The 27,102-nt window shown below is 36.0% G+C and overlaps 2 protein-coding genes across 9 annotated transcripts; one reads left to right on the plus strand and one right to left on the minus strand.

The window, feature by feature from the left end:
• The first annotated feature begins 1,550 nt into the window (after nt 1-1,550).
• On the plus strand, nt 1,551-20,582 carry LOC104597807 (choline/ethanolaminephosphotransferase 1-like). Of its 6 annotated transcripts, XR_735251.3 has the most exons (20): nt 1,551-1,670; nt 2,182-2,369; nt 6,483-6,492; nt 6,603-6,653; nt 8,052-8,129; nt 12,064-12,139; nt 12,230-12,252; nt 12,333-12,433; nt 14,008-14,102; nt 14,258-14,326; nt 16,740-16,809; nt 17,272-17,335; nt 17,409-17,449; nt 17,548-17,632; nt 18,731-18,793; nt 18,933-18,991; nt 19,261-19,313; nt 19,723-19,795; nt 20,241-20,324; nt 20,443-20,582. XR_735251.3 is itself a non-coding variant. In XM_010259530.3 (19 exons), exons 2-19 carry the CDS (start codon nt 2,233-2,235, stop codon nt 20,260-20,262), a joined length of 1,170 nt encoding a protein of 389 aa, XP_010257832.1. In that variant the 5' UTR covers nt 1,551-1,670; nt 2,182-2,232; the 3' UTR covers nt 20,263-20,582. The 6 variants fall into 6 exon arrangements, 5 of the variants coding, with proteins under 5 accessions (XP_010257832.1, XP_010257833.1, XP_088759008.1 ...); XM_010259530.3 differs by having other exon boundaries at nt 20,241-20,582; XM_010259531.3 differs by having other exon boundaries at nt 1,563-1,670; nt 2,172-2,369; nt 20,241-20,582.
• A 454-nt stretch (nt 20,583-21,036) lies between these two features.
• Nucleotides 21,037-26,094, minus strand: LOC104597806 (proline dehydrogenase 2, mitochondrial-like). 3 transcript variants are annotated; one of them, XM_088902879.1, is made up of 5 exons: nt 25,470-26,094; nt 23,768-24,413; nt 23,403-23,643; nt 23,256-23,296; nt 21,037-21,249 (listed from the first exon to the last, which is right to left on the minus strand). In XM_088902879.1, exons 1-5 carry the CDS (start codon nt 26,010-26,012, stop codon nt 21,170-21,172), a joined length of 1,551 nt encoding a protein of 516 aa, XP_088759005.1. In that variant the 5' UTR covers nt 26,013-26,094; the 3' UTR covers nt 21,037-21,169. The 3 variants fall into 3 exon arrangements, with proteins under 3 accessions (XP_088759005.1, XP_088759006.1, XP_010257831.1); XM_088902880.1 differs by having other exon boundaries at nt 21,054-21,245; XM_010259529.3 differs by lacking the exon at nt 21,037-21,249 and having other exon boundaries at nt 23,137-23,296.
• Nucleotides 26,095-27,102: the final 1,008 nt, after the last annotated feature.

The following is a 27,102-nucleotide window of genomic DNA, read 5'->3' on the forward strand; positions in this document are numbered from 1 at the left end:
CATTGCTCTCAATAAAAAAGAAAGGCCAGATGGAATGATGACGTGGCAAATTGGAACTTTGATAGATGTCTTCGGCGCCAGTGCTCCACTCCACACCCCACTTCTTAGAACTCAACACACGACGGTCGACGAGTGTACCTTTGTCTTCTTAGAACGCAAGTACTCCTGTACGAATTTTTTCAACTTGCCACGAGGGCCGTGAAATGACGCATTACAAAACAAACATGAATACAATCTTTTCAGACTGTGGCTCTTGGAAATTTTGCCGGGTGGGACTTGGGAGAACGGAAAACTGTGAAAGACGCACTGTAAAGTAAAAATGGACTTGTCTTTTTATGTGTCCACGTGTCTACCTTCTCGTAAAGGCAAATCATTTCTAAACTTGCTTCCCCCCCTCTGAAAACCACCCTTGCCATTTTGCCAAACAATCTGAATTATTTCTTGTTTTCCTGACGATGAAAAGGTTTAGGGTAAATTATAAAAAGCCCCTTGTACCATGTGGTCAGACTGATAAATACCCCCTATTTTAGTTTCTTGACAATGGCCCTCCTGAACTTTTACATTGTAAAAAAAAATCCCTATAACCGTTAAGTTAGCATCTTCTTAAATCAAGAGGCATGGAATGAAATTTTTAAATTGATGAAAATAGGCAAAATCATTCCTCCTTTTGCCTATTATTCTTTGCTCATGATTTTTTCATTATTAAACCCTAATTTGTACAAATATACTACCCAAGAGCCATTTGACAAGACTCTTACATCACTCTTCACTAGAAGTTATTACCACTATCTCACCGATGAACAACTATTTGGTACATGGTTTTCAAAATCGGGCAAGATTGGACGGTTAGATCGGAAAAATCGGGAATCAGTCAGGTGATTAGTTTCGTTTTTTTTTTTAAATCAGATTTTTGCCAAAAAAACATTAATTTGGTCAGTAAACTATTGATCCAGGCGGTTGAATCGTTTGAGCTGTTCAACGTTTTTAATAGTTTTTTTTTTTGTTAGAACAGGCTACTCATTTGGTTTGAATGGTCGGACCTTCCGTTCGACTTGAGAACCAGAACCTAACCAATTCGTTCTCTGGGTAGGTTTTGAAAACCTTGGTTTGGTATATTGTTGTCAGATAGAGACAAATCTCACAGTATAAACAAAAAAAAATCACATCTTTTACACCATTGCAGAGTTTATTGTTGTTACCCAAAAAGAAGCTATGTATGCATATTGCCACCTCAACTATTTTAACCATATGAGAATCAATGATTTTAGAAATCGGGTTATTAAAATATAACTGAAATTATAAAATCCTTCAAACAATTAATAAAATGGAAAATTTGGGATTTAAAAAAGCTTTGAACAATCAATTGAAAATCTTTTCTAAAATTAAGTGATAGATATTTAATGGACGGAGTCTTTTGTGGCAACGTAAAAGTTTAAAGTTAAGGGGTTATTTGTCGAAAATAACAGGGTGTATTTGTCATTATTCTCATAGTGTAGGGGTTCTTTGTAATTTACTCTAAAAATTAATTATTTTTTTTATCATTATTTTCCAGTAGGGCGGGAGGTCTCGAAAAATTTTCCCTTTTCCGCTGTTCCCTACAAAAGCGAGGATAACTAATCTCTCGGTCACCCTCTTTCCCCTCGCTCTCTCGCGATCTCTGCAACTCAAAGGTGCAAAAAACATATCTCTCTTTCTATTAATTTTATTTTCTTATTCTATTCTTTCTTCAGATCTATACTTCCTGCGTTTCTTCATTTACAATTGTAATCACGCTTGTTAGTTTTTAGATCTCGTTTTAGTTTTAGTAGCTGCTGTTTGATCTTCGATTGGTTGTAACTCCAGTTTTTTGTTTTTCTTTTCATTTTTTATTGACGTTTATACAGTATTCAGTAACAAATCTTTGTAGTTACTAATTAGTGATAGAGCAGAGATAATCTGTTTTACAATCTATTTGAAGTCTTTTACTTTTTTTGTTTTATTGATAAAAAATTACTTTTTTCAGTTTTGTTTAATACCGAGTCATGTGGTTCCCCTTTTCCGCTGAAATCGTAGAATGGCTTCACTTCCCGTTTTCAGCATAACTTTTTTGTTCTTTTGTTTTGCTAATTTTAGCGCAGAAAATTAATTTTGATTTTTGAGTATGAATCTTCTATTTCTAATTTTTTTTTCAGTTTTAAACAGGTAATAATAGACTTTGGTGTATCGTGAAGAGCATCTCAACGTTAAGAGGAAATGGGGTACATTGGGCAACATGGAATTGCTACTCTGCACAAGTATAAATACAGTGGGGTGGATCATTCATATGTCGCAAAATATGTATTGCAGCCTTTCTGGACTCGCTGTGTTAATCTCTTTCCTCTTTGGATGCCGTAAGTGCTTTCCTATCTTTTGATTGTGTTATTCTCATTAGCTGTAGGGCAGAGTGGCAAGCTGAATTTAATGACTTCATACAACTTAGATATTGTTTTCTTACTGCCTCCTTTACTTGACTTAACACTTACAGCACTGGAAGTAAGAACCTACATTAACTTATCCACTGGAAGCTGAACTTTAATATTGTTTGTTATGTAAACATTGAACAATGGGATTTCCTCAGAATGTTCACATTGCAAGTCCAACCACAACAGTGATTAGGTCACATATTTGTATTCTCCATGTAGTTACATATTGATCTTTTGAACAAATACAAGGTATTTATATGATCTTGACTCAACCTCTGTGTATATGTTGATAAGAAGATGGTTTAAGATTGGAGCATATAGTTGATGTTCAAATACTAAGCAAAATTATGCACTAAAACAACAATTAGATGTTAGGGACTCGATAGCAGTGTATCTTGCTAGCCCTTTCTTTCCATTGTTTTGGTTTTTTGAGTATGCATCAACTTGCTATAGAAGTTACCTTCTGTGGTATGTGGTATGTTTTATCTCTATCTCCTTGTTGACATCAATCATGAACCTAGATATTCTTAATAGATTTCCAAAGTTTGGTTCCACTAGGATTTGCAGTGGTGCAACTTATGCTGTCATATCAATCATATGGAGGTATGAAAAATATCATGATGAAGACCAAATTACATGCATTAAGAGTGATGATCAGAAGATTTTGTTGGAAGATGAGAAAAGAAAGGAAATTTGAATAATGCCTTTTAAGAAAATTATTAGATTAGGATCATGCTGGATGCTTAAGTGGACAAGGAATCAACTTCATGAAGATGAAAGGTTACATGTACTTTTGCAGGAATGGGTATTTAAGTTTGTTCTTCGAAATATGAACGTAGATAGGATTTATGATTGGATTGTAACCTTATAGAGGTCTGAAATGTCTGGAGGCATTTGTATATTTGATTGAGTTGTTAAACCATTTTGTAAGGCAGAAATGATCGATGAATGTAGGGAAAATATTGTAGTACCTAAGTACAAGAATAAATTAGATCTACAATGTTGCACAAGTTGTATGGAATGAGACATTTCTGACTAACATCATGGAACATTAGGGAAGAGACAAATTGAGCAAGGGTTAAAATATGGAATATCCATTGATAAAAAAATATGGAATAAATATATTGAAGCTGAATCTGGATTTGTGTTAGGTTAATCAATTATTAAGGCTATGCTTGTTACTTGTGAATAAGTTTGAAAAGAAGTGGAAAGGCCTTCACATGGTCTTTATTAAGTTAATGACGGTATTTGATAGTCTAAACAGATAATCCATTGGATTTTGACAAGGAAGTTTTAAATAGTAAATTAACGTGATAAATAATATGTATGAGTAGCACAAACCATGATACCTAGATACCTATACATCCCTAGCATGTAGATGTCAGACACATGACACTTACAGGTGATGCATGGACACTTCTAGATGCACTCTACAGCATTAACACTTTTAAATATGCAAAATAATATATACGGATATCTGGGTAGAGCTCTTTGGAAGTGTCTGAGAGCAGCAGTGGTGTAGAAGTGTGGGAAGACTGGAACAGGAGTACCTTTGAGGATAAAGGTCTAGCTAAAGAGGTCCTAATTGGAAGTTGGAACTAATATGGCAATATGGCTAGAGTGACACATTGGGTAAATGTGCTGAACATCTTTGTCTCGGTATCCCATGACAATGTTGCAAGAAATTGGCAAATTATTGCTTGTTCATCTATGGTGAGATACAAAGTGTGCACACCTTGGGATTGAATCCCACCTGCACCTGGGTTGGGGGATGGGCTACCCCCCCCGTTGTGTAGCCCTTCAAAAAGAAATAAAAAAATAATGGCCCTTTATTTGGGGCCCATTAGGAATGGAAACTCTATAAGGGCTGAACTATTGGCGGTGTTACAAGGTCTGAAGCTGGGAAGGAGTTTAAATTATAGAAACATCATGGTGGAGGGAGATTCTAAAGTAGTAGTGAGTTGGTTAAGAGATAACGCTATGGGAACTTGGATATACGGATGGTGGATGTACGGATATTCCGCTTCAGAGTGTTTGACTAACCTGTTTACCATGTAAACTGATCCTATCTTTACACGTCGGTGATATTTTGGGTCTTCACAGGATTGGAAATGCACTTTAAATTTTGCAAACCTTATCCAGAGTTCTTCCTGGGGTTACCTAGGAGTATTATAAGTCTCCATTCCTCTTTTCAAGGAAAGTGAGAAAAGAAACCAATGTAAGGTTGGGCAGGTTTTAGATTATAAATGGACTCAATAACAAAGAATTTTTAGAAGGATTGTGTGAGAAGAACAAACTTGACATTGTTTATGTTTATGGAAAGAAGGATATATGATGATTTTTAAATAGAAATCATGTATAGATAAAGTTACCAGCAGAATCAAAGTTTATGCATAGAACTGACAAACACTATTTTGAGGAATTGGCGCCTTATGGCATGGTCATATCTGAAAGCTACTTTATGGCATTTTGGTGGTTATTCCATTTGGAACCAGTTTCACCTTATTCCAGTGGTCTTTCACAACCATTTGAGGAAGGTGGTGTTTGTTAAGCAGCTTAAGTTGGATGAATTAAAGGTGACATTAGGATTATATTAAAATTGAGAAGAAGAATGTAGAAAAACATTGGTAGAGGATGTCCAGTTTTATAGAATAAATCTGGTTCTTATCATCATCAAACATGAATAGATGTTTCTTTCTCTTGGGTTTTAAGATTGATTAATTAGATGGCAGAGCTGTTAAATTCTGATGTAGGGTGGGCTTCTGCGGTATCCTTTATACATTTTTATTTATCTAGTACAAGTTTTTTTTTGGGGGTTTGTTAATGGTCAAAAAGGAAAGATATTCTGGTATAGAGGGGGCTCATGTGTGTCCTTGATTTTATCTAATATAGTGTTGGTCTTGTCTGGGGGTGCTCATGGTTCAGTTAACCGAACCCTGGGCTATTTTATAAAGCTGAACCAGTACTACCAGTTGTTGAAAATCCCCAAACTGGAACCGAACCGAAGCTACCAGTTGACCAGTTCCAGTTATTAGGTTTTTTATATTTATAATATATTATAAATAGTATATATGTATGTATATATATTATTGATCAGTATACACACACACACACACCGATCGGTTCGGTTAACCAGAATTTTTGGTTCAGTTTTTCAGTTTTATTATGAGCACCCCTAGGCCCTAGTCTCTGTTTCTTGACAATGCTTTGACCAATCCTGTTGGTCGTCCTTCTATCTCCTTTCTTTTTTATGAGCACCCCTAGTGCTAACTCCTTTGCCGATGAGTTAGCTAAACAAGGGGTAACTAGGGACTCTTTGTTCTGGGCTATCTTGTAATTTTTTCTCTTTGTTTTTTGTCTTTGGGTGGGAAAGTTAAGAGAGCTTATCTCCCCTAAACCTGTAACCCTGTATCTTTTTCTCCTTAATCTAATGAAAGTTGTGAGTTATTGATAAAAAATTAAAATTAATTATTTGATGGGATTTTTTTTTGATAAGTTTAATTATTTTTTATTTTTTTATTATTTATCTGATGGGATTGCAGAACATTCAGACTAGAAAGTCTATTAGGGTTGCTTATCTTTTGAAAAGTTCAGCCAGTTGGTTGGAATTTTGAGAAGGGGGAGATAGTGGTTGCTGTTTTTGAGAGGGACAGTTGAACCACTTTACTGTATGAGTGTATGATTACTCAACGTGCATTTTCAAGATCTTGGATGTTGTTGAATATTAAACCAACTGCATGCGTTCTCTTATTTGCAGCCCCATGGACTAAATGGTAGTGGACCTTCATGCTTAAGGCATGACAGCAGCATTGACTTAGCATTTTTAGATGTTTAGTATTTGATGATTGATTGATAATTATCAGTAAATGATGTCTGTTTCTTTGAATCTTCGTATCAGTATGTCTAGCATTTCCTAATTGGGTGTATTTTTCATCACATACCTTTACTATGTTCTATGTCAGTCCAAGTTTAGTAACTTTACACTGAAGGTGCTAATTATAATTTTCTTTTCTATGTTTTCAATTTTGGGTGCTTCTCCAGACCAAATATGGTAAGGCAATCTTTTATAGTCATCTTGTCTGTCATGTTTACTAGTATTTCTTGGTAATATTAGCTTTTCTTCTTTCTTATTTACTAATAGGTTTCGTTTCTGTTTCCCAGATAACACTTATGGGTTTCATGTTCTTGGTTATATCTGCATTTCTTGGCTACGTAAGTGGGAGCTTCTCTTATTTGTACTTCTTTGGTTTATGGTTGTGTTCTAATTCTTGATCTGTGGTAGTGTTCTATGCTGTTGCATTGGGCTAGTTGGTAGTTTATGAGAACTTGTTATTGTTTTTCTTGTTGGAAAGATTCAAGTAGCTTGTATTATGTGGAGCTCAATAGGAGAAACAATGTTAACCAACTTGCAGAAACATTGTGATATACTTTAGTTTGGTTTTCTTAGTGACAAAAGGCCAAGTGTTCAAACCCATTATGCTGGGTACCAGATTGGGGATAGGATTCAGGTATTCAAATCCATTATGCTGGTATAATGCTCCAAATTTTTGGTCTTCTGCATTACTTACCCTTTCTGTATTTGGTATGCTATCAAATTCAAATGTTCATCTAATGTCTACAAAGTTCTAATAGTAAAATTTCATGGAGTGTACCATTTATATATTTTCTGACCAAACAAGTATGCTAATTAGTAGGATAAGTTGAGTAACATCTAAAAACGGTTAAATCATTTATTATGTTAGGTGTTTGTGTCAAAATTAGTATGTAAAGCATGTTTAGGTATCATGACATTATAAGCAGTTAAATACTTTAACTTTTTTTTTTTTATTGGCAAGGAGAGGTGCTTTTCATAGATGAGAAGAAGATACAAGAGAAGTACGTTCATTTCACTCTCAATCTAAGATTTACAGCAAAGAAACGAAAACAAACAACTTAGTACATCAATAGGTAGCTAGCTATCAAATACCTATGTCCCTACATGGGAACCCCAACTGAACTGCAACCTGGCTAATCCCTTTCTGTGTCCTGGCTAAGTCATAAACTACAAATTTTACCAACATTGGGACATTGGAAAACAGATGAATTCTGGAACCCAGAGCCTAAGCTTCTATCAGGAAGTGAAAATACTGCCTGGAATTTCCAGTTGTATTTCTTATCTGTGTGCACCCTATCATGAAGTGAGTATATTCTCAACAATTACTCCATCAAATGTGGGCAAGAAAGGGAGTCACATTATAGAACAGTATAAATAACATCAACTGCAAAGATGGCTTTGATAGAGGATTACATGTTTAAATATAATCATGTCAGAACAACAATACAATTTTTATCACAAAAATGCACGATCTTTTCTTGGATTTTTTTTTCTGATAATGGGAACTTCAAAAATTACCTTATTGGATGAACATCTAACAGAAATTGTGTTATGGAAATTAGTGTCAAGAAAAACTCACAGAAGCCATACCGACTACAAGGAATCTGTCTATTTAACTAGTTTCACTCAATCATTACTTTATCACTATTTTAAAGCAGGCAGCTTGTAAAATTTGTTTGCTTTTAGTGAATTGTTATCTCTATCTGTAAATTCCTTTAATCTCTTCCAAATTGCAGATGTATTCACCTCATTTAGATTCAGCTCCCCCAAGATGGGTTCATTTTGCACATGGACTTCTTCTCTTTTTATATCAGGTAGGTTGAAAATTTTCTAGAGAAATGGCAGTTATGCATCTCTTCTACATTTGTATTTTGTTGCTTTTACTTGCACATGCACTGATAATATGCTTTATCGTAACATTTTGTTTTACTTATAGATGTTCTAAGCAATGCCTTTTTTATGAAAAGAAAATCATTGAAGCAAGTCAAGCAACAAGGTTAAGCATGTGAAATATATTTTTTGGTATGAAATATATGGCTTAGATCTTATTGTGGTGAGGTATGAAATTCTTTTTTCATGCCTCAAGTTGGGAGGGTAGGCCTCGTAGTTGAGAATTGTCATTAACCATTTACCATCATTTTTATCCGCTACATGTTTTCTGAAGTTTTTTTAACCCCTTAACCATGCGTAAGTAAGCCTTGTATACATTGAATAAAAAACTAAAAGTATAGCAATGAAGTGAATGTGCTCTGGCAAAGGGGTATATGGAACCAAAGTGACAAAAAATAATCATACATACTTAGTTGTCATGGCATCACCTAGGCACCTGCCTAGGGGAAAAGGTGCCCTTGTGCAGGTGCTTGTCCAGAATGTCTTTAGTTATTTTAGAAAGGTATTGGCTAGGCAACAAGGCAACAAAAATAACAAGGCAGGTGCCTTGTTGTAATTTTATTATGGGATAAATCTTAGTAATATGCATTATCCTGAATGCCATTAGTTATTTCAGAAAGGTATTGGCTAGGCAACAGGGCAACAAAAATAACAAGGTGGTGCCTTATTATAATTTTAATATGGGGTAAATCTTTTTAATATGCATGTTAATGTCTTACCATATACTATACCTATCACTTATTTTTTTCATTTTAGGGTTTTAAGATTAAAATACAAAAGATAGTGTTTTGAGGAGGGAGGAAGAAGGGAAAAAAAGGAAATGGAGGAGAGCCCCTCTTGATCTTTCATTTTTATTGAAATTACTTTACTCATATTAAACAATATAGGGGCTTTACATCTTAGGGCATGTTTGGTTTGCAGGAATAGGGGTCTGGAATCGGAATCAGATGTTTGGTTGGTCAGAATTGGAATCCCATTCTCATTTCTAGTGGAATGGCATTCCCCATTTTGAAGGAATGGCCATTCGCTCCCCTTCCTAGGGATGACAATTTCTACCCTACCTGGGGGGTTGGGGCAGGTTTTTTTGCTTGAAGGACAGATTTTGAGGTGGGGATGGGTTTTGGGATTCTACAACACATAGGGTACAGTATTAGGCTAAACCCAACCCTCCCTGGCCCACATGTTGTTGGAAAGCATATGAACTTTATGTATTAGGTGTTAAATTTAATAATATTTTGAATTTTGTGTGAAGGATAATCGATAGATTCTGTATTTTTTACATGTATTAATCAAATAATTGGAAAATTTGCTGTTTGTTCATGCTATTTTACTTATTTATTGCTAAGCAAGGTGCTCATCTTTAAAGGACAAATCAATTACAAGCTGGTCTCCTCCACCCGAAGGCTCAATAAAGTTGAACTTTGATGGAAGCAGCATGGGTAATCCAGGATTATCCGGAGTGGGGGGTGCTTTGAGAAATGAGAAGGGAGAGATTTTGTTGCTCTACTCAGGTCCCTTGGGAATTGGTAACTCCATCAGGGCAAAACTCTTAGCTGCTGTACAAAGGGTGCAATTTGCAAACCAGTTGGGGGTACAACACCTAATAATTGAGGGGGATTCCAAAGTGGTGGTGGGTTGGTTAAAAAATTCTGAAGAGGCTATGTGGCGATACAAGAATGAAATGAAGAAATTTAGTTGGTTGACAAGGAATATGTTGGTCACTGTACAGTGGGTGGGGAGATCAGCAAATACTTTGTCAGATGTGTTAGCTAAGCAAGGGGTAAATAGGGAAGAATTATTTTGGGCTCAGTTGTGATTATTGTTTTTCTTTCCTAGTTTACTTGTAAGACTCAAGGAGGGGCAACAGCTCGTGCCTCTTGTTGGGATGATGTATGAACTCACTCTAAAGTTGCTTTTGGATCAATAAACTTATTATTATTCATCAAAAAAAAGAAATAACAGGAAATTAGATGTGGGTTCTAAACCCAACTTGCCCTACCCTTGAATGCAGGGAGGGTAGGGTTCGGGGGGGGGGGGTTCTTTTTCATGTGTGGGGGTTTGGATTCTCAAAATTCATCCAGCTACGGGTTTTGGGGTGGGTACAGGTTGGGAGGTTTATACAGGCAGGTAGGGCCTAGAATTTACAAAACCCTCCTCGAACCCATCCCGTTGCCATCCCTACTCCCCCTCCCGTGGGAATGAGATCCCATTTCAGCTGATACCATTTCTGATTCCGATTCCCGTCTGAACCAAACAGGCTATTGGGAGTAGACTATTCCAATTCCGACTGCAAACCAAATGGACCCTTAATTTTTTTCTCTTCTCTTAATCTCTATCTAGATTTTTGATTTCTAAAAATTATAGCATTCTTTAGTTACTAATAGTTTTTTGACATGCAATTGCTCTATTACATGTTATATTGCAATTTTGTGTTTGAAAATTTGAAATTAATAGATTTAAAATGCTATTTTCTTTTGGAAATGATAACTTACCACGTTTTCATATGAAATTCATTGTTATTTAGTAAGCAATTTTTCTATTTTATATGCTTGTTGATTGGTACATAAACCTAAGAAGTTACTCTAGATGGTTAGTTGGCTTTTTTTTTTTTTTTTTTTTGAGAAGAGGACGGTAAATTGTATTAAGTATAATCGAAAGGTGAAACTGTATAATGAGATTCTGTACTTTTTTTGACAAGTGAAAAGTAATTCTATTAGAACTGCATTTTTTACATAGGATTCAGATTTCCCCAAAAAGTAAACAGCTAAAAAAGAGGAGAGTACACAAACCAGCTAGAAATAGAGCATTTGCTTATTGAAGGGAACTCCCAGGTGATTGTGGGTTGGTTGCAGGATCCGGATTCTGTGGTCTGGAGCTATAGAGATCTCCTTAAAGAGGTTAAATGACTAAAAAGGAATATGACAATTAGAGTTCAGTGGGTAGGGAGATCAACAAACTCAATGGTTGACTCACTTACAAAACAAAGGGTTTCTCGGGCTTCTTTATTTTGGGCTACCTTGTAATTTTATTTGAACTTATAATTCTCTGACCAATCTTACAGGTAAGGTTGCATCTCGTGCCTTTCCCTGTGTTGCCTGTAACTTGTATTTGCTGGATTAATAAAATTTTACTCATTTATCAAAAAGAAAAAAGAGGAGAGACTGATAACCAGTGTCTTAGAGCCTCCACTACACCATTGATCACTTCACTTGGTTACTCTTCTGTTCAAAGACTAACCATTGTCTTAGATGGTTAAGTGGCTAGACGCTTTACTGTTGCCTATAATCATACACATTCTATCTTTGAATTTTTTCCCCGTTTTACTTTTTAAAGTATTATTAAGGAGATTCAAGAATTTCTTCCAATCTTAGTACATTTGACATACTTTATTCCTATTAGAGTTTAGTTTAATCTTATTTTATTTTACTCATTTGGTCATTCTCCCTCCCACTTTTCAGACATGGTGATCTTATCACCTTTTATTAGGGCTCAAGCCTTCAAACTGTATATCTTTTTGTGGCTCTTCTCCAATATTTTATTTCTTATTAATGACAAAAAACCTCTTTTCCTGTATAACCTGGGGATAGGTGAAACAAAATTCATGTTTTTGTCATGATGAACTGGGATTGAACCTTTTGTTTTTTAATGTTATCCTGAAAAATTGAGATTGAAGCAGTTTTTGTGAATTTTATCTCATTTCGTATTTCATGATATTTTCCTACGATTGCCAAGGATAAATTGTCTTCTTTCTGTTACTTCATTTTCTATATTTATCACTTTACTTAATTTTTTGATCAATCACTCTACTTAATTTTTTGATCAATCACTCTACTTATTTTTTTATAACTTGCATGCCAGACATTTGATGCTGTTGATGGAAAGCAAGCAAGACGTACAAATTCTTCCAGTCCATTGGGAGAGCTTTTTGACCACGGTAGCTTTCCTTACTCTTTTTTTTTTCATTTGTTTTCTATTCTAATGCTTTTACTTTGCTGAAATGTTAATCTTCAATAACCAATTGCAGGATGTGATGCGCTTGCATGTGCAGTATGTATTATTGCCTTTGGTTGTCATTTTATGGCTGTCACAGTTGGGTTTCCTTAAGGACTTGCATTCTGCTTTATCAGTTTGAAACCATGGCTTTTGGGAGCACCTCCATGTGTGGAAGGAGCAGTTTCTGGTTCTGGGTTCTTGCAGCTGTCCCATTTTATTGTGCAACATGGGAACAGTAAGTTATGCTAAGCGTACTACCTCAATATTCATATTTATGTTCTTTTCCTTTTTTAAAAATTATTTTTGTGGGTAGAGAATCTATAGCACCTTATCACTAGTGGGGAACTTAGTTCTCCAGTTATTCATGCACATTCCCTTTTTTTTGTTTCTGACAATATTGCCTAGGACAGTTTAGTCATTGCATTTTAGGGGGATGAGTTATTCACGAGTTTGTCAAAGAAGTGGAAAGGAGTGCTACTTGGGTGGACCTGGGTTGAGTAGTTGTTACATTTTGAAAGGGTCCTGGGCTGCCACAATGGAAAATCCTCAGAAAGGTTTCCTGATTTGTGCTTGTAGAAAGGGAAACTTAAATGAAACTACCAATCACTGGCATACAATGATGATCTTGTATACCTTTGAATGCAATCCCTTTTTATTAGCACTTCTCTTATATGCTTACAATTGGCCTGAGATACATTTGATAGATTGTTGCCTACATGATCTTTTCAATTCTTTTGGGGGCTTGGGAAATGTAGCTATGTAAGTTTCTCTCCAATTCAACGCTCAATGGAGTTCTAGATGTTTGACCATTAAAGGAGTGCATGCTTATTAATTTCTTCAGGCTCTCTTCTGTATTCACTAGATTTTAAATCTCCTATAACTTTATTATTTTCCTTGAAGGTTGTCTCTGTTCAGGTAGGATAAATTTGGAAGACACCACTCGAGTTTTTTTTCCCAACCATGCTTTTATCATTCAACAAGGGATGTAGATTTTTCTTTTTGGAGAATCCTGTCTGATATTTGCTTCCATTGAAATTGAAATCAGCCCTGCCAAGGCCATGGAATACAATGCTTTTCCAATTCCTTTTTTTTTTCATTTTTTTTGCTTTCCTTTCCCTGAAAATCCCCCTTTTTCCTTTTCTTTCTAGAAATATAATTTTACCCAAGAAAGTTTGTTGATTTATGGGCATTGTTTTAGTCACTATTTACTTGAGTTCCATTTATAACAAAATGAATATAATTTTTCTGATGCCTGTTTCTCTGTGTGTGTGTGTGTGATATATATATATATATATATATATAAACATCACTCCTGCAGTGAATTCCCATGCTGAGTCAAGGCATCTTTTCTTGTCAGTGAGCTATTTTTTTGTTTTGTTTTATCTTTAATATGTTATGTGGCTGTGTTTGTCCATTTTTCGTTTCTTTTTCTTTTTCTTTTTTTTTTATTTTTTTGGGGGGGGGGGGATGGACAAGCTATTGTGGTCAACAAAATTTGCTTATTGGTACCTTTTTTCTTTTAGATGTTAGATGTTTAAATAGCAAGAATCTTCATTGGTTATGGCTGAGATGCTTCTTTTCGGGACTAATAAAGTTATGGAGGCAATTATCACATGGATAATGATACTACTGAGCTATGTGTAGTGCTGATTAAGTATATCTACATGGAGTAATATTAGCAGGCATTTTATCAATGATTCACTGATTTTGCATTTTGTCTTCATTAAGTTCCTTTTAAACAAATTCTCAATGCCAGTAATGTTATAGTGGGTTCTCTAGAAGTTACTAATGTATTTGTTTTTGGTCCAGCTTTTTCACCAATACACTCATTCTTCCTGCAGTAAATGGACCTACAGAAGGTCTAATGCTGATCTACATGTGTCACTTTTTTACAGCTTTTGTTGGTACTCCCCTAGCTTTGGACATGAAGTAAACATACATACCTAATTTTATGTGGTCAAACATCATTTCAGTCACAGTTTACTCTAATGTGCTTTCAAACTTTTTGTGTTTTAGTAATTGTGTGATGTGATGGTTTTTTCCTTCACTTCTTTTTCAGGTGCTGGGTGGTGGGTAGACAACTTTGGGAAGTCTATGCCATTTCTGAGTTGGATACCATTTGTTTATGGTAAAATTGACTCCATCTAACATTTAATAAATTACAGAAAATTGCCTTGGAATATCTTTTTCATGGAATTGTTTCTCCATATATAGATCTGAAGGTACAAATCAATAGATGGATAGAGTGTGGTTCCATATATTTGCTTTAGTTTTTTTTTTTTTAATTTTTTATAAGTGATTTTTCTTTAGGTTTCCTTTTAGCAAAACTTGCTTTGGTGATTTGCATCTAATGTGCTCTGTTCCGATGATCTTGTTTATGTTACCTACTTTAAATTTGACCCTACCTTTCTTTTATTGTTAATCAACCTTGAGTGTTGATGTTGACTGATGATCTTGTTTGAACACCTCTACAGGGTAGGTCTTACAAATTTCAGATGTGATGGTGGGCTTTGTGGGGGTGAAGGAAGGGCTTTGGGGAAATATAGAATAGGGATGGAATACCAAGTAGACAGCTTGCTATCCACCGAAGAATGAGCAAGAGATTAGAAAGAATGAGAACTGTTGGTTTTAAGTAAACAACAAAGAGACAAATCACTTTGAAGGGAAATAGGTGGGACAAAGGGGAAAAAAGAGAAATTCCTGGAAAAATCAGTCCAATAGTCTTTGTCCTTTAAGCAATATGTCAAAATTTCTAAAAGATTCTTGCTATTTAAGCATTGTACAAATCATTTTTTTTTATCAATAGATTCAATACATTGTACAAATCAATCCAAAGATCTAGGCCATCAAAGCGGTCATTTAAGATTGGTGGATTAGTCTCAACACTCAACCATCCAAGTAATTCAACCTTTTTGTGACATCCAAATGATGTATCGGTTTGACCCAAAACTCTAGTCTATCAAAGTTGTTTCCCAATAACAAGGAATTAAACTTAGTCATCCAAGTAAAACTGTAAAAGATTTCAAATATTGTAGCCATTCAAGTAGTGCACTGAAATTTTTCGAAAGTCCAGGCCATGTAAAGTGATGAACCAAATAAAACCTGAGATCTGGGCCATCAAAATAGCCTCCTAAGATCTATGATAATCTCAGCCATCAAATTGATGTACTGAGATGTCAACTAATCTGTCCCATCAAAGTGGTCTCCTAGAGCAGAAAATCTATCCTGCCCATTCAAGTGATGTTCCAAGATATCAATCAATCAAAGTCATCTATCTGATATGCCAATTTGAAGCAATGATCTGGTTCTTCATTATGGTGTCAATTAAGGATCAAAATTTTGCAATGTATTGGTGACCCACCAATATGTGAAATATAGGGAGTTTCAAGGGTAGCAGGCCTTATACTGACCCCCTGATCATGTTTGGAAAAAAAAAACAAAAAAAAGCGTGTTGTTGAGGAGTCTGATGTCCTATCCAGCGTATCAGACTTTGTTGATACTTTGAACCTTGGTGTCAGTAATGAGTCAATGTATCTAGACCACCTAAGTTATGTGCTAATGTTTTGACATGGTAAAATAAATGTACTTTGGCATTAAGAAACATTGGGTATCACAACCACCTTCCTTGCGACCACTCTCCCCAAAACCAGTACCACCACCCTCATGTCCTCCGCCTCCACTAGTGTCCACTCACTACCACATGTTTAATTTCGCACTTCACCCTTGGCCCTCTTCATCACCATTTTCATCAGCACCTTCCCTACCACAGCCCCTCCATCCACATCCACCTCCACTTCAACCATTGCTTCTGCCATCACTCCCACCACCAAATCCTACTTTCTCCATCCTCATATTCTCCCCTATTGCACCTAATTTCTTCATCCTCGTATAAAAAGCATCAACAATCTGTGGGCAATGTGGTAATTGCCCACTCACCATTAGCACTGTCAGGGGTTCAACATTATATAAAAGTACAGGTAATCAAGTATCATAACATGCTGATCAGAAGAAAAAAAATGTCATGAACAATAATACAGGGTGCTAACTGTGATTGTCCCCAAAGTACAGGGGTTACTAAATATAGTATAATAGTGTACAAGCCTTGGTTGGATTTTGGAATCCTCTTAAGTTGGTCAAGTTGATGCCCAATGTAAGAGATATTCTAACTTTGCTTAAAATTTAGAACCTCTCATTGATGCCGCGTGCCAGTTATTGGAATTTTTGTTCTTCTCAATAAAAGGCATTATTAAGTTATCAACATAAGCTTTGTAAAATTGAACCAGACAGTTGGTTCTAATCTTTTCTTGGAGGCTCATATACTACTAATCTCCCACACCTTAAGATGCTTGATAATCTTTTCCATCCAGATTTCCCAAGCTACGAGTATTTGTTTTTCATATCTTGTCTTTTCCTTTGTATTTCCTAGTTATTCTTTAATTCTTTTTTTTTTCCTGCCCAATTTGTGAATCTTTTAATGCTCTATTCGTGATGCCATTTTTATTTAGAAATTTGACTGTTTTTTACCTTGTCTTAAATGTCAGCAATTCCAACATACAAAGTTGTGTTGTTTCTAATGATAACTTTTGGTGTTATTCCAACAGTCATATTCAAGTAAGTGGCTTTTTAATTTTCCAAAAGGTTGTATGCTTTTGTTTTATGTGCTCTTCAATTCTTCCTACCCCTGGTATTGTGTGAGTTTACTATATATCATGTGATACCTGGCATACCCATGTTTGTGGTACCTGATCTTCTGAATCCCACTGGGACACCTATTTTGACAGAAAAAGAAATTTGTACAAGCATGAGTTATGATACATGTCATTTATGGATCGATTGCACCTTCATATTCTGTGTGAAATGCTACACAAATTGGAATAGCCATTCTTTGAAAATGTGCATAATGTTGATTCTGAACTTTAGCTGCTATAAATACTTAACATTTACAAGATTGGGTTATAGTTTGTTCATTTGGTAAAGATTGTTGGGCACTTTATCTTCTTTTTCTTCCTTTTTTTTTGGGGGGGGGGGGGGGGGTTGGACACTTCTCTCATTGTTTGTTATGCCTTTGTGCAGTGTATACAATGTCTATAAGGTAGTTCAAGCAAGGAAAGGAAGCATGTTACTGGCATTAGCAATGGTAATACTGTTTATCTGGAATATATTCCTATTGCTTTTACAGGTTGCCTAATAAATGCATCTATTTTTTCCAGCTTTACCCTTTCGCTGTTCTGCTAGGAGGAGTTCTAGTATGGTATGATTCTAATATTTTTTAACCTGTGCTGCATGCTTTTCTATATGCTTTCCTTCAAAAGGCTATCTCTATTCATGAAAAATATGATCTTGTTTCAGGGATTATTTATCTCCATCAGATATTATGGGAAACTACCCTCATTTAGTTATATTGGGAACTGGACTTGCATTTGGGTTCCTTGTGGTAAGGATTTCATGAATGCACCATGCACATATCTTTTTTGGGTTGAGTTTGAAGGATTTCTAAATGTTTTTCTGTTTCTCTAATTCCACACTGAAATGAGGTGGTGAATCTTGGGAGGGTTTCCATGGCAGATGTTGCACAGTAGGGGCTATCAAGATTCAGGACACCCATAGCTTTGAAAAATTTCTTTGCATAAATGTCTATTTATTGGTCTACTCTCTAACTAGGCAGGCAGGCACAACCAATTCAAACAAGGCAGGATCAATTCGGTTTCTTGCTTTGGGTAATTTTCCGCTTGATTTGTGAAATGCGGGAAATGCCAATAAGCAGCATAAATTGAGTGGTTTATGAAAATTTGGGATCAATTTATAGAATGACTATAAGCAGCATCAAGTGATACAGAGATGTGGGTTGTGATTTTAAGTTCCTGACATGGCCCAAGTTCAATTAAAAACCAAAGGTGATACAAACAATGAAATAAAAGAAAAAACAGTCATGGTGGACGTACATGGCAATGGAGAAAACCTACTTCTTGAGACAGTACCGTGCATTAGTTGCTACTCATGTATTTCCTTTTCTTGGGAGTCTGCTACAGTTGGCTGGCCTTTGAAACCAACTAAATAGGGTGCTTGTATTGGAAGCCAAAAATCTAGCTTCCTTTTATTCACAGCCTTTATTAAAGTTATCAAAAACAGTCAAAATGTTCCTATGCTTCCCCTAATATTCTCTATTTTTTTCAAAAAAAGAAATAGCTTCCCTTAATGCTAGTACACTGTTTGATTTCCAACATTCTTACATTAATCAAATAAATCAAAGACAGTGCTATGATGGCCCAAGTATTGACTATAAGAACTAGAGAAATGTACAAAGTTTGACCTATATAGAAACTCCCTAGAAGGCTAGAACTTCCCAAATATTGTAAAATTTAAAGCATGGACTTGGGGAAGGGGGGATGCCCTTTAATTTCACACTTTACAGCCTTCACATCTTTCCTTATTTGCTTTCTCACACATTTATTAATGTTGTTTTCATGTGATTGTGGTGATTGCATTCTTCCCTTTGATTAGATGGTCTGAGATAGAAAATACATGTTGACAGGGAAGGATGATTTTGGCTCACTTGTGTGATGAGCCCAAGGGCTTAAAAACGGGAATGTGCATGGTATGTCGTACATCATTAACTTGAAATTAGTTTTCCCGTATATATATATATATATATATATATATATTCAAATTTTAGAAATATAGGATATATTTGTGGCAGACAGTTAGAATACTAAATTCTATGTTATTTTGAACAGTCATTGTTATATCTTCCATTTGCCATTGCAAATGCGCTTACAGCTAGGCTCAATGATGGGTATGTGACAATTCTGTTCCATGTGAAGTTTAATAAATAGGCAATATACTCCATCTATTTTAACCATTGTTTTGAAACTGGACCAAACATTGGATTGGGAAGGTGGAAGGAGTCGGGTTTTTTTTTTCAGTTTACTACCAAAATCATTGAACCAATTTGGGGTTCACTTCCCAATCCAAGTTCAACTGTCCAATTTGGTCCAGCTTTCAAAAGATTGATTTTAACAGCACCTTTTCAACTTAGCACCTTCTGTGTTCCTTTTGTGACAGAGTTCCATTAGTTGATGAGAGCTTGGTTCTTATTGGTTACTGTGGCTTCACAGGTAAATGAATTGCTTATTTTTTTGTGGTTCATAATACCATGCATTATTACCAATCTTTCATTCAGAGCAATAACCAAATCCTTCGGTTGAAAATCATCCACCTAGCTCCTAAATCATTCTATATTGCATAGCTTTTCTCATGTTACAATTTGTATCTCTGTAAAGAATATTTTTAAATATTTATTTTGGACTCCCTATTCTCATATTTTAGTGTGTGTGCAAATTGGGCATAAACTGACTAAATTGAAACCAAGCATGAAGCTCTGCAGAATTGTTGACTCCATTTCTATCCTTTGACATTTCTAAGTCCCCAAGGGCATGCTTATCTTTCTGGTTTTCAATTTCCATGTCTCCCAATTACTTTATTCTTATAGTTTGTGTCTCATGTGTTTCTTTCCTCTGAAACCAGTGGTACTATATTTGCACTTTGCCACTTCTGTCATCCATGAAATCACCACTGCTCTGGGAATCTACTGCTTCAGGTGAGAAATAGTGTGCTCTATCTTGTTCAGAGTTGGTTCAGATAAGTGAACAATGAGTAGCTTCTGGTCGTTAGCTTATTAAGTTGGTAAAATCTGTTTATGTTGAAATGGCAGACCTGGATATCAAACATGTCTTCATCATTTCCTTCTAATGAGGATAAATGGTTCCCCACCTAAAGATTTACTACAAAAGTCACTGATATTATTCCCTATGGTCCTGTTGTTCCATAAAGCATGGAAGCATCAGTCCCACTGCTGTTGAGCTGCATAAATGTGGCCACATTTTAAAAGAGTAGATAAGATAGATGTGATAGTATGACCTTATGAGAATGTACTGGATGCTAGGATAAGTTCTTGGCCTCACGACTTGGTACCTTATAAAATTCTTTAGAGATTGTTTCAAAGTCGTAAGGGTGTTTCTAACTATTTCCATACGAATTGACAGGATAACGAGGAAAGAAGCTTGAGAACAGCTAACATTTTATTATTTTTTGGGGAATCAACTCCGAAGGCATGTACTATTTATTTGGTGGGTTTGGTTGGCGCATCTGGACAGGGTTTTTTTCTTTTTGTTTTGCTATTTATAGTTGAAGTTTGGATGATAGTTTCTCAAACATATCCCTCAGTTTTTTTTGGGATTTTTGTAGGGAGGCAGAATCCCATATAGTGATGATGACCATGAGACTGTAGATTTGTTGGTCTAAGGTGTATTATTTCTTCCAGTTAGCAAGGACTGACTCAAGGTCGCTGAGCTAATTTATTTCTATCCAACTCTTATTCTGACGATTGACGATTTGGCCGATTTATCAATTTCATTTCATCAACATAAATTAGGCCGATTGACGATTTGCAATGTTGTGAATATCAGGATAACTATTTAAATTTGATTATATATTACTGAAGAATAAAGAAATTCAGAATCACATGTTCTGTGTGGTTTACTGCTTCCTGGTTTATTAAGTGGCCACCCGCCACTCGGGTATGTTTTTTTCTTCTTTGCTGAATAAACAAACCATATTACTTGAAGATTAAAGTAACAAACTGCTAAGCATCCGGGATCCCCGGAGGGTAGGCATCATACCAAACGTGACGTTCTATAAGAGTTTTAGCTAAATGGGCCTAACAGTGAGCTGGGGTATTGACTTTTCTATTTAGTATTTACATGACAAAAAGAAATTGGCTGAACTTTCTTCAGGAAGTCTTGTGTTGCAAAAAAAGTGAAGATCATCCAGGCAAAAAAGTGAAGAAATTGGCGGACTCTTATTTTGCAAAGCACTTGGAACCTCTTGACTATCCAGGCAAATCAAAAGATCATCCCAGATATTTGTACTTTGCAGCTGCAATGAATCCGTCCAAGTCCAACAATGGTAAAAATTATTTGATTGTGGTCGTGAAAGATTTCACCAGTCCGTAGTGGACAATCCTGCCTGCACCTGGGGTGGGGGATGAGCTACCTTGGAACAAAACAAAAACAAAAGAAATTATAAAAATAAAAATTTATCCGGGTTTTTGGTGGAGAAACTGATGGATCTAATGGCAAAGCAGTCAATTTATGATGTTCTTTGAGAGGAATTGAGGGCGTTCCCTATTAGCACTGTAATTCTAGAGATGTAATGTAAGACGAAGACATGCCAATATGCGCTAGTCTTGGAAAATATTTTGTGCTAATTTAACTGATTTTTAGTATGGAAATTTATGATGAATTTCTCGACTCAGACTAGTTTATGTTATGACAAAGGAATTGTGTTTCGCATACGTATTTACTTAATTAGGTTTTATCTCATTTTGCTGTGTTTTAGCCTTTAGGCATGTGGTCTGTTATATCTTTATGGTTCACAATGCTTGCCTGCGTAGATATGTTTTTTGGTGGCCTCAGAATGTCATCAGTTTCTCCACCACAAATCCCCAACAGTTTAATAATATCAGAAATCAGAATCAGATTCAATGGATTATGCGAATATGGCAAAAGTTAAGCCATTGAGACGATTGGTCATAGATTAAGTATATAACCCCATCTGGTCCACCAAATATGCTGCGGTTCACTTAAATCGTTGGCCTCCTGCATCTTCTCCACTGAACGACTCCCTTTAGAAATAGAATCGTCAATTCAACACTTCTTGGCAGATAACAACTTGATTCACTTTTATAATAATTCATTAACATATAAGATTAGAACTCAGGAGACTGCGAGTGCGCATGCACTTGCTGACACAAATTGTGATGTAAACGGTGAAAATATAAAAATGGAAGCTGTCGCACCTAAGGGTGGAGCTGCTGTTAACGACAGCATTTCAGAAGCATTCAAAAATGTAAAATCAACAAGATCAGCCCTCTTTACACCATCCGGTTCATACTTTCCTCAGAGCTTTCAAAGAGTTCAAATAGAGCAATTAATCACCATGTAATATTTTCTCAACATATTGTGGTGGGTCCTGATGTTGCTAATCTAGGACAAGTGGCAAGTTATGGGCCCAGACCGGTTAGGAGTCAGTCTGGGTTTGAAACATGCTGAACCGTTGAAGAAAATAAAAGAGCAGAGACACAGAGTAGTCGGTCTGGGTTTGCTGTTGATGAAATCTGGTCTACAAATACTACGCCTACGTGCCAATTATACTAATGACATGTGCCTAGAACCCCCCCCCCCCCCCTTCCCAGATCAATAAACAATATGATTCATATGATGAAACACTAGAGTCCTCAAATTCTTTAACAAATCAGAGGATTTCATTAATATGGATTCATCACCAAACTTTGGGAGTCAACCAACTTCAAAAAATATGGATTGTGCTTCCACATCGATACTACATCAGGCGTTATCCTTTTCCTTAAATAAACAACTAATAACTTAGCTCAAGCACACGCATGAAGTCCGTGTTCTTCTCCTAGTATGAGACGCCATCGTCCATACCACATTGAAGTGCTTCATGCGGCTTAAAACAAATTGCTTGTCGCTTTCTAATTTTAAAGAGTAGTCACCAAACGTGGGATTGGTCATGATCTACCCGGGTCAAATCTGAAACGGGTCCAAGAAGTTTACAGAACGAATCTGAATTTCCAAAATTGTAGACCCACTGACCCAGTTGACAACAGACAACCTCAACTGGGTCCCTTTTTTCCTTCAAAAACCTCGAGCTGGGGGTTGATGTTTGGATGCATCTGGGTAGGAATTTGGAAATTACTGGAAGGCACTGGTTCATGAAAATGATTTGGGTTTCTTTTCCATGTTTTAGTCATTTAGAATTACTCCTTTTTTTTTATAAACTTATATTTTTTTCCTTTTCTTTTGGAGATTCTACCGCCCCTGAATCGGACTGTTTGGCCCATTTTCTCTACAAATCATGAAAAATAAACTGACCAAAGAACCAGACTTCACCAATTCAATTCCTGATAAATTGGAATTTAATTACAAAGACTTTAACAAACTTAGTGTCTAACAGAAGTTGTTATTTTGTTGTCTTACCCCCCAAAATTGCAGCTTTTAATCTCCGCTTTAGCTCCTTGCTATATGTATAGATAGAAAACAAGAAAAAAGAAGAAGAAAGTTAGAAAAGAAAATGGGAAACCCAACAAATAATCCAACCAAGTGAACCAGAAAAGAAGCAAATACCTCATCAGCTGTCTATCCAAGGTTGAAGCAGATAAAAGGCCTTTGTTCTCTTCAGCTCTTCTGAGAAGGTAAGGCATGACTTTCTCAACTGGTCCAAAAGGTAAGTATTTGCTCACTTGGAATCCTGCACTCTTCAGACCATAAGAAAGCCCTTCTGCCATTCCCTTCAGCTGGGCAAATTGGAGTTTTTCATTTCCCTTTCCAATCCCCAATTCCTGTGCCTTCATTGTTGCCACCTTCCCTATTGAGATCATTCATAGAATAACATTTTTATGTGGAATTACTACTATTAATGGTAACTGTAGTTGCTTTATTAGATTTAGATGTAGTTACAGAAAAGATGGAATGGGATTGAATTCCTTTACCTGATTCAAGGTTATGGGTGGCAAGAACAACAGCAGCCGATCCCCTAGCGACCTTTTCTAGCATAAATGAAGTGCAATCATTGTAGCACGCATGAGTCTCCTTAATGCTTCCATGAATAGGGGAACAAAAACCCAAAGAAGAAGCTATCTGGGTTTCACTAGACAAATAGGCCCCTCTCACCAACTTAAAACCAATCGGAATTCCCATCTTCTCTGCTGCTTCTGTTGCTTGAACCATCCTCTGCTTTGAGTCTTTCAAGTATGCTTGAATTGTACCGAACACGATTGGAAAGCCATCTTTGTTGAAGTCGATTGCAGCGCAGTAAGTAAGATAATCAATTGCAGGTTGCACTGATGTGTACTCTGCATCAACAAGCAATGGAAGATTGGTTTCAAGGCATTTTTGGCATAGCTTCATCAGTCTTTGGTGGGTTAGTTGGAGATCTTTTTCCTCTTCTGCAGTCAAAGGGTCTGGTCTTTTGAGAGTGTGATAGAAAGGGCTGGCATTGGTAAGAAATGGCATTGTATCCCGCTTCCATGGAAGATAGAAAGTGGGGTCTTTGTGTTTCCATCTCAGTAAATCACTTACACGCCCAAGCAGTGAAATTGGACAAATTGCAGAGATCTTCACACAGGCAAAGCTTACCTGTTATCAAGAAAGTAATTCATCTCATAAGCTCAATCTACTGTGTCTAAAATCAAATTTTGTCAACTACCCGCTAATGGAATTAAGATAGTCTGCCATCATGTGACAGACATAAATTTTAGGAGCCAGATGATCAAGGTAGAGCAACCTTACTGTATGGTCCATATTGTCTTAGATGTTCTGTTCTGGAAGATACGAGTTGCTGTCAATTCAAATAGACATCATATTTGATTCCAAGATGGAAAATTTGTTCGGAAATTTGTCTTTACCTAAGATAACAGATTCTTCAAGATTCTGGAATTGTAATCACATTAAACCAACAACAAGAAAAAAAAAAGAAAGAAAAGAATTCTCAAGGGGCTGTTTGGCATCGTTGCCCTTTCCTGGAGCAATGGCACCACATTGGCGCCACATCAGAAAAAACAGTATTCCAACGGAATTCCAAATCAAATTTGATATTTCTTGGAAATGCAGCTCGTTGGTATCCATAGGGCAGTGATGTGACATTGAATAATTAGTACCAGTCTGAAAACGTTTCTTAGAGCAGAATGGGAACTGCTCTTCATACAGGAGCGCCTCACATGCACATCCACCGTGCATTGAGAACATCTCCTAAGTTATAAGTACGGGAGATGTTCGCAATGTATGGTACGATGTGCGCATGAGGCGCGAGTGAGGCGCCCCGTGTGAAGAACAGTTCGGTATCTCTTGGAGGAATTGTACCAAACAGAAAAAATTGCTGTTACGCTTCCCAAGTGATCATAGCCAATTCAATCAGAAGGATTTGCCTTGAATAAATGAAAGCAATCTTCTCCTTAATTTAGTAAATACCATTTATGTAACTTACACAAAAATAGAGACCACTAAATTGAATTTCAAATTATTCAATAGGCAGCAAATTAGGAAAACAGGATCAACAGCAAAAAAAAAAAGAAAAAAATCCAACAACAAGAAGTTGATCTTATAATGAAACCGCGGAACCCATAACATGAGTCAGATAAAATTCTTCAAAAACAAGAAAACAGGGCCAACAAAAAGTTCAAAACAGAAACTTACAGAAGAAGGTGGAAGAAACTTGGTAGAATCGACAGTCTTAAGAAACTCCTCCAAGTTCCGGTCGCATGAATCATTATCAGTGGCGTCCTCCAAACTATAATCCAAAATTCCCGTCAGCCCATCATTCCAGAGTCTTTGAAGTGTCCGACTGGCCTCTTCCACGTTTTCACCAGCACAGAAATGCTCGTAGAATGTGTGTTTCACAGTCGTCAATATGAACTCCCTGATGATCGCGGTCTCTACCAACCTAGACCTCATTACCCACATACCCAACTCGACGACCGGACCAAACGCAGCCATGTGAAGGTTCAATGAAGATCTTAATAACTGAACGGTTGAAACCGATTTGAACAACTTCTCAACATCGTCGAGGTTTAGAGTTGAGCAGGGAGATGCGACGGCGACTGGTTTCACAACTGTGCCATCGGCTTTCTCTGACAAACCCAACGGAGGAACGGTGGCGACGATTGATGAAGAAGAATTCAAGGATCTGACGATGTAAGGGAGGTTACAAAGGAGCTTTGGGGACGACCGCATAGCCATTAAAGATTGAGTTGGAGACCTGAGCTTCTGCTTTTCCGTTTCAAATTTCAATGTTCAACAGCGCATGCTCTTCCTCCGCTGGCGTCTGCCTGCGGTCATATAGACGTATCACGTATTCACGTGTGCTATGAGGGGTACTTTCGTGATTATACAAGAATAGAAGGGCTAATTTCGTAAGTTGGTCATGGTGGATGACTGGATGTGAACAGAGATGGTGCAAAAGTCACGGAGAATCCAATAGATTTTACTGAGATATTTCATTAGCCAGCTGGAGGGAAAAGCTTGCCAATTCCTGTCAAGAATTTTAGCCTGACAGAGAAGATTTTCATTAGGGACCTGAATCTCTGAATTTTCTTAATTAAAAGTTTATTTTTAGAAAGATATTTATTAAATATTATATATTTAATATATATATATAATAGATGATGTGATAGTTAAATATTAAAACTTTAAAAAATAAAAAAGTACAGGTAATGAAAATAATATATATAAATTATGTCAAATAAAAATTAAGTGTGATAAGTAAAAATTATTTATATAACATAGATGAAATATATAATTTTAAACTGATCTAAAAATAAAAATTAAGTGTAAATCAATGATCCAACTTTTCAAAGAAACGTATGATGTCATAATTGAATAATAAATATTTAAAATAGATAGAACACAACAATTGAAAAGCACAGAATTTTGTGGAAAACATTTGGGAACATTTCTAATGTTCTATATTCATCATATTAAATAAAAATTATTTTCCTTGTGACAGAAATGGAATACAAAATTATTATTATTATTGTTGTTGTTGTACACATGCATTGCACATAGTTTGAAATTTCTATGTTTAATGCATGTGCACATTTATTACAAGAATTTAAGTTTATTCTTAATTATATTATTACTTTTGCTAATTTTCAATTTTTATCTTAACTATGACATATCTAAAATTCAAGTAATTAATTTGAAGAAAAAATTCTCACGTGTAATGCACTTGCTTAGTTACTAGTCTTAGTAAATGTTAAAATGCATTATGAAACATAAAACCAATAAAGTAAAACTTTAATGTGGTTGATTAAGATCTGAAATTAACATA

This window comes from Nelumbo nucifera, chromosome 4, assembly GCF_055504915.1.
Source record: "Nelumbo nucifera cultivar China Antique chromosome 4, China Antique-T2T, whole genome shotgun sequence".
Classification (NCBI taxonomy): Eukaryota; Viridiplantae; Streptophyta; class Magnoliopsida; order Proteales; family Nelumbonaceae; genus Nelumbo; species Nelumbo nucifera.

What these genes read in the sequence shown, in the direction of transcription:
- LOC104597807 (XM_010259530.3), top strand. Translation starts at nt 2,233, where the DNA reads ATGGGGTACATTGGGCAACATGGAATTGCTACTCTGCACAAGTATAAA. An exon ending in TATCTGCATTTCTTGGCTAC is followed by an intron (nt 6,654 to 8,051) that starts GTAAGTGGGAGC and finishes TCCAAATTGCAG; the next exon opens with ATGTATTCACCTCATTTAGA. An exon ending in CTAGGAGGAGTTCTAGTATG is followed by an intron (nt 17,450 to 17,547) that starts GTATGATTCTAA and finishes ATCTTGTTTCAG; the next exon opens with GGATTATTTATCTCCATCAG.
- LOC104597806 (XM_088902879.1), bottom strand. Translation starts at nt 26,012, where the DNA reads ATGGCTATGCGGTCGTCCCCAAAGCTCCTTTGTAACCTCCCTTACATC. An exon ending in AGTTTCTTCCACCTTCTTCT is followed by an intron (nt 24,414 to 25,469) that starts GTAAGTTTCTGT and finishes TCTTGATAACAG; the next exon opens with GTAAGCTTTGCCTGTGTGAA. An exon ending in TTGGATAGACAGCTGATGAG is followed by an intron (nt 23,297 to 23,402) that starts GTATTTGCTTCT and finishes CTATACATATAG; the next exon opens with CAAGGAGCTAAAGCGGAGAT.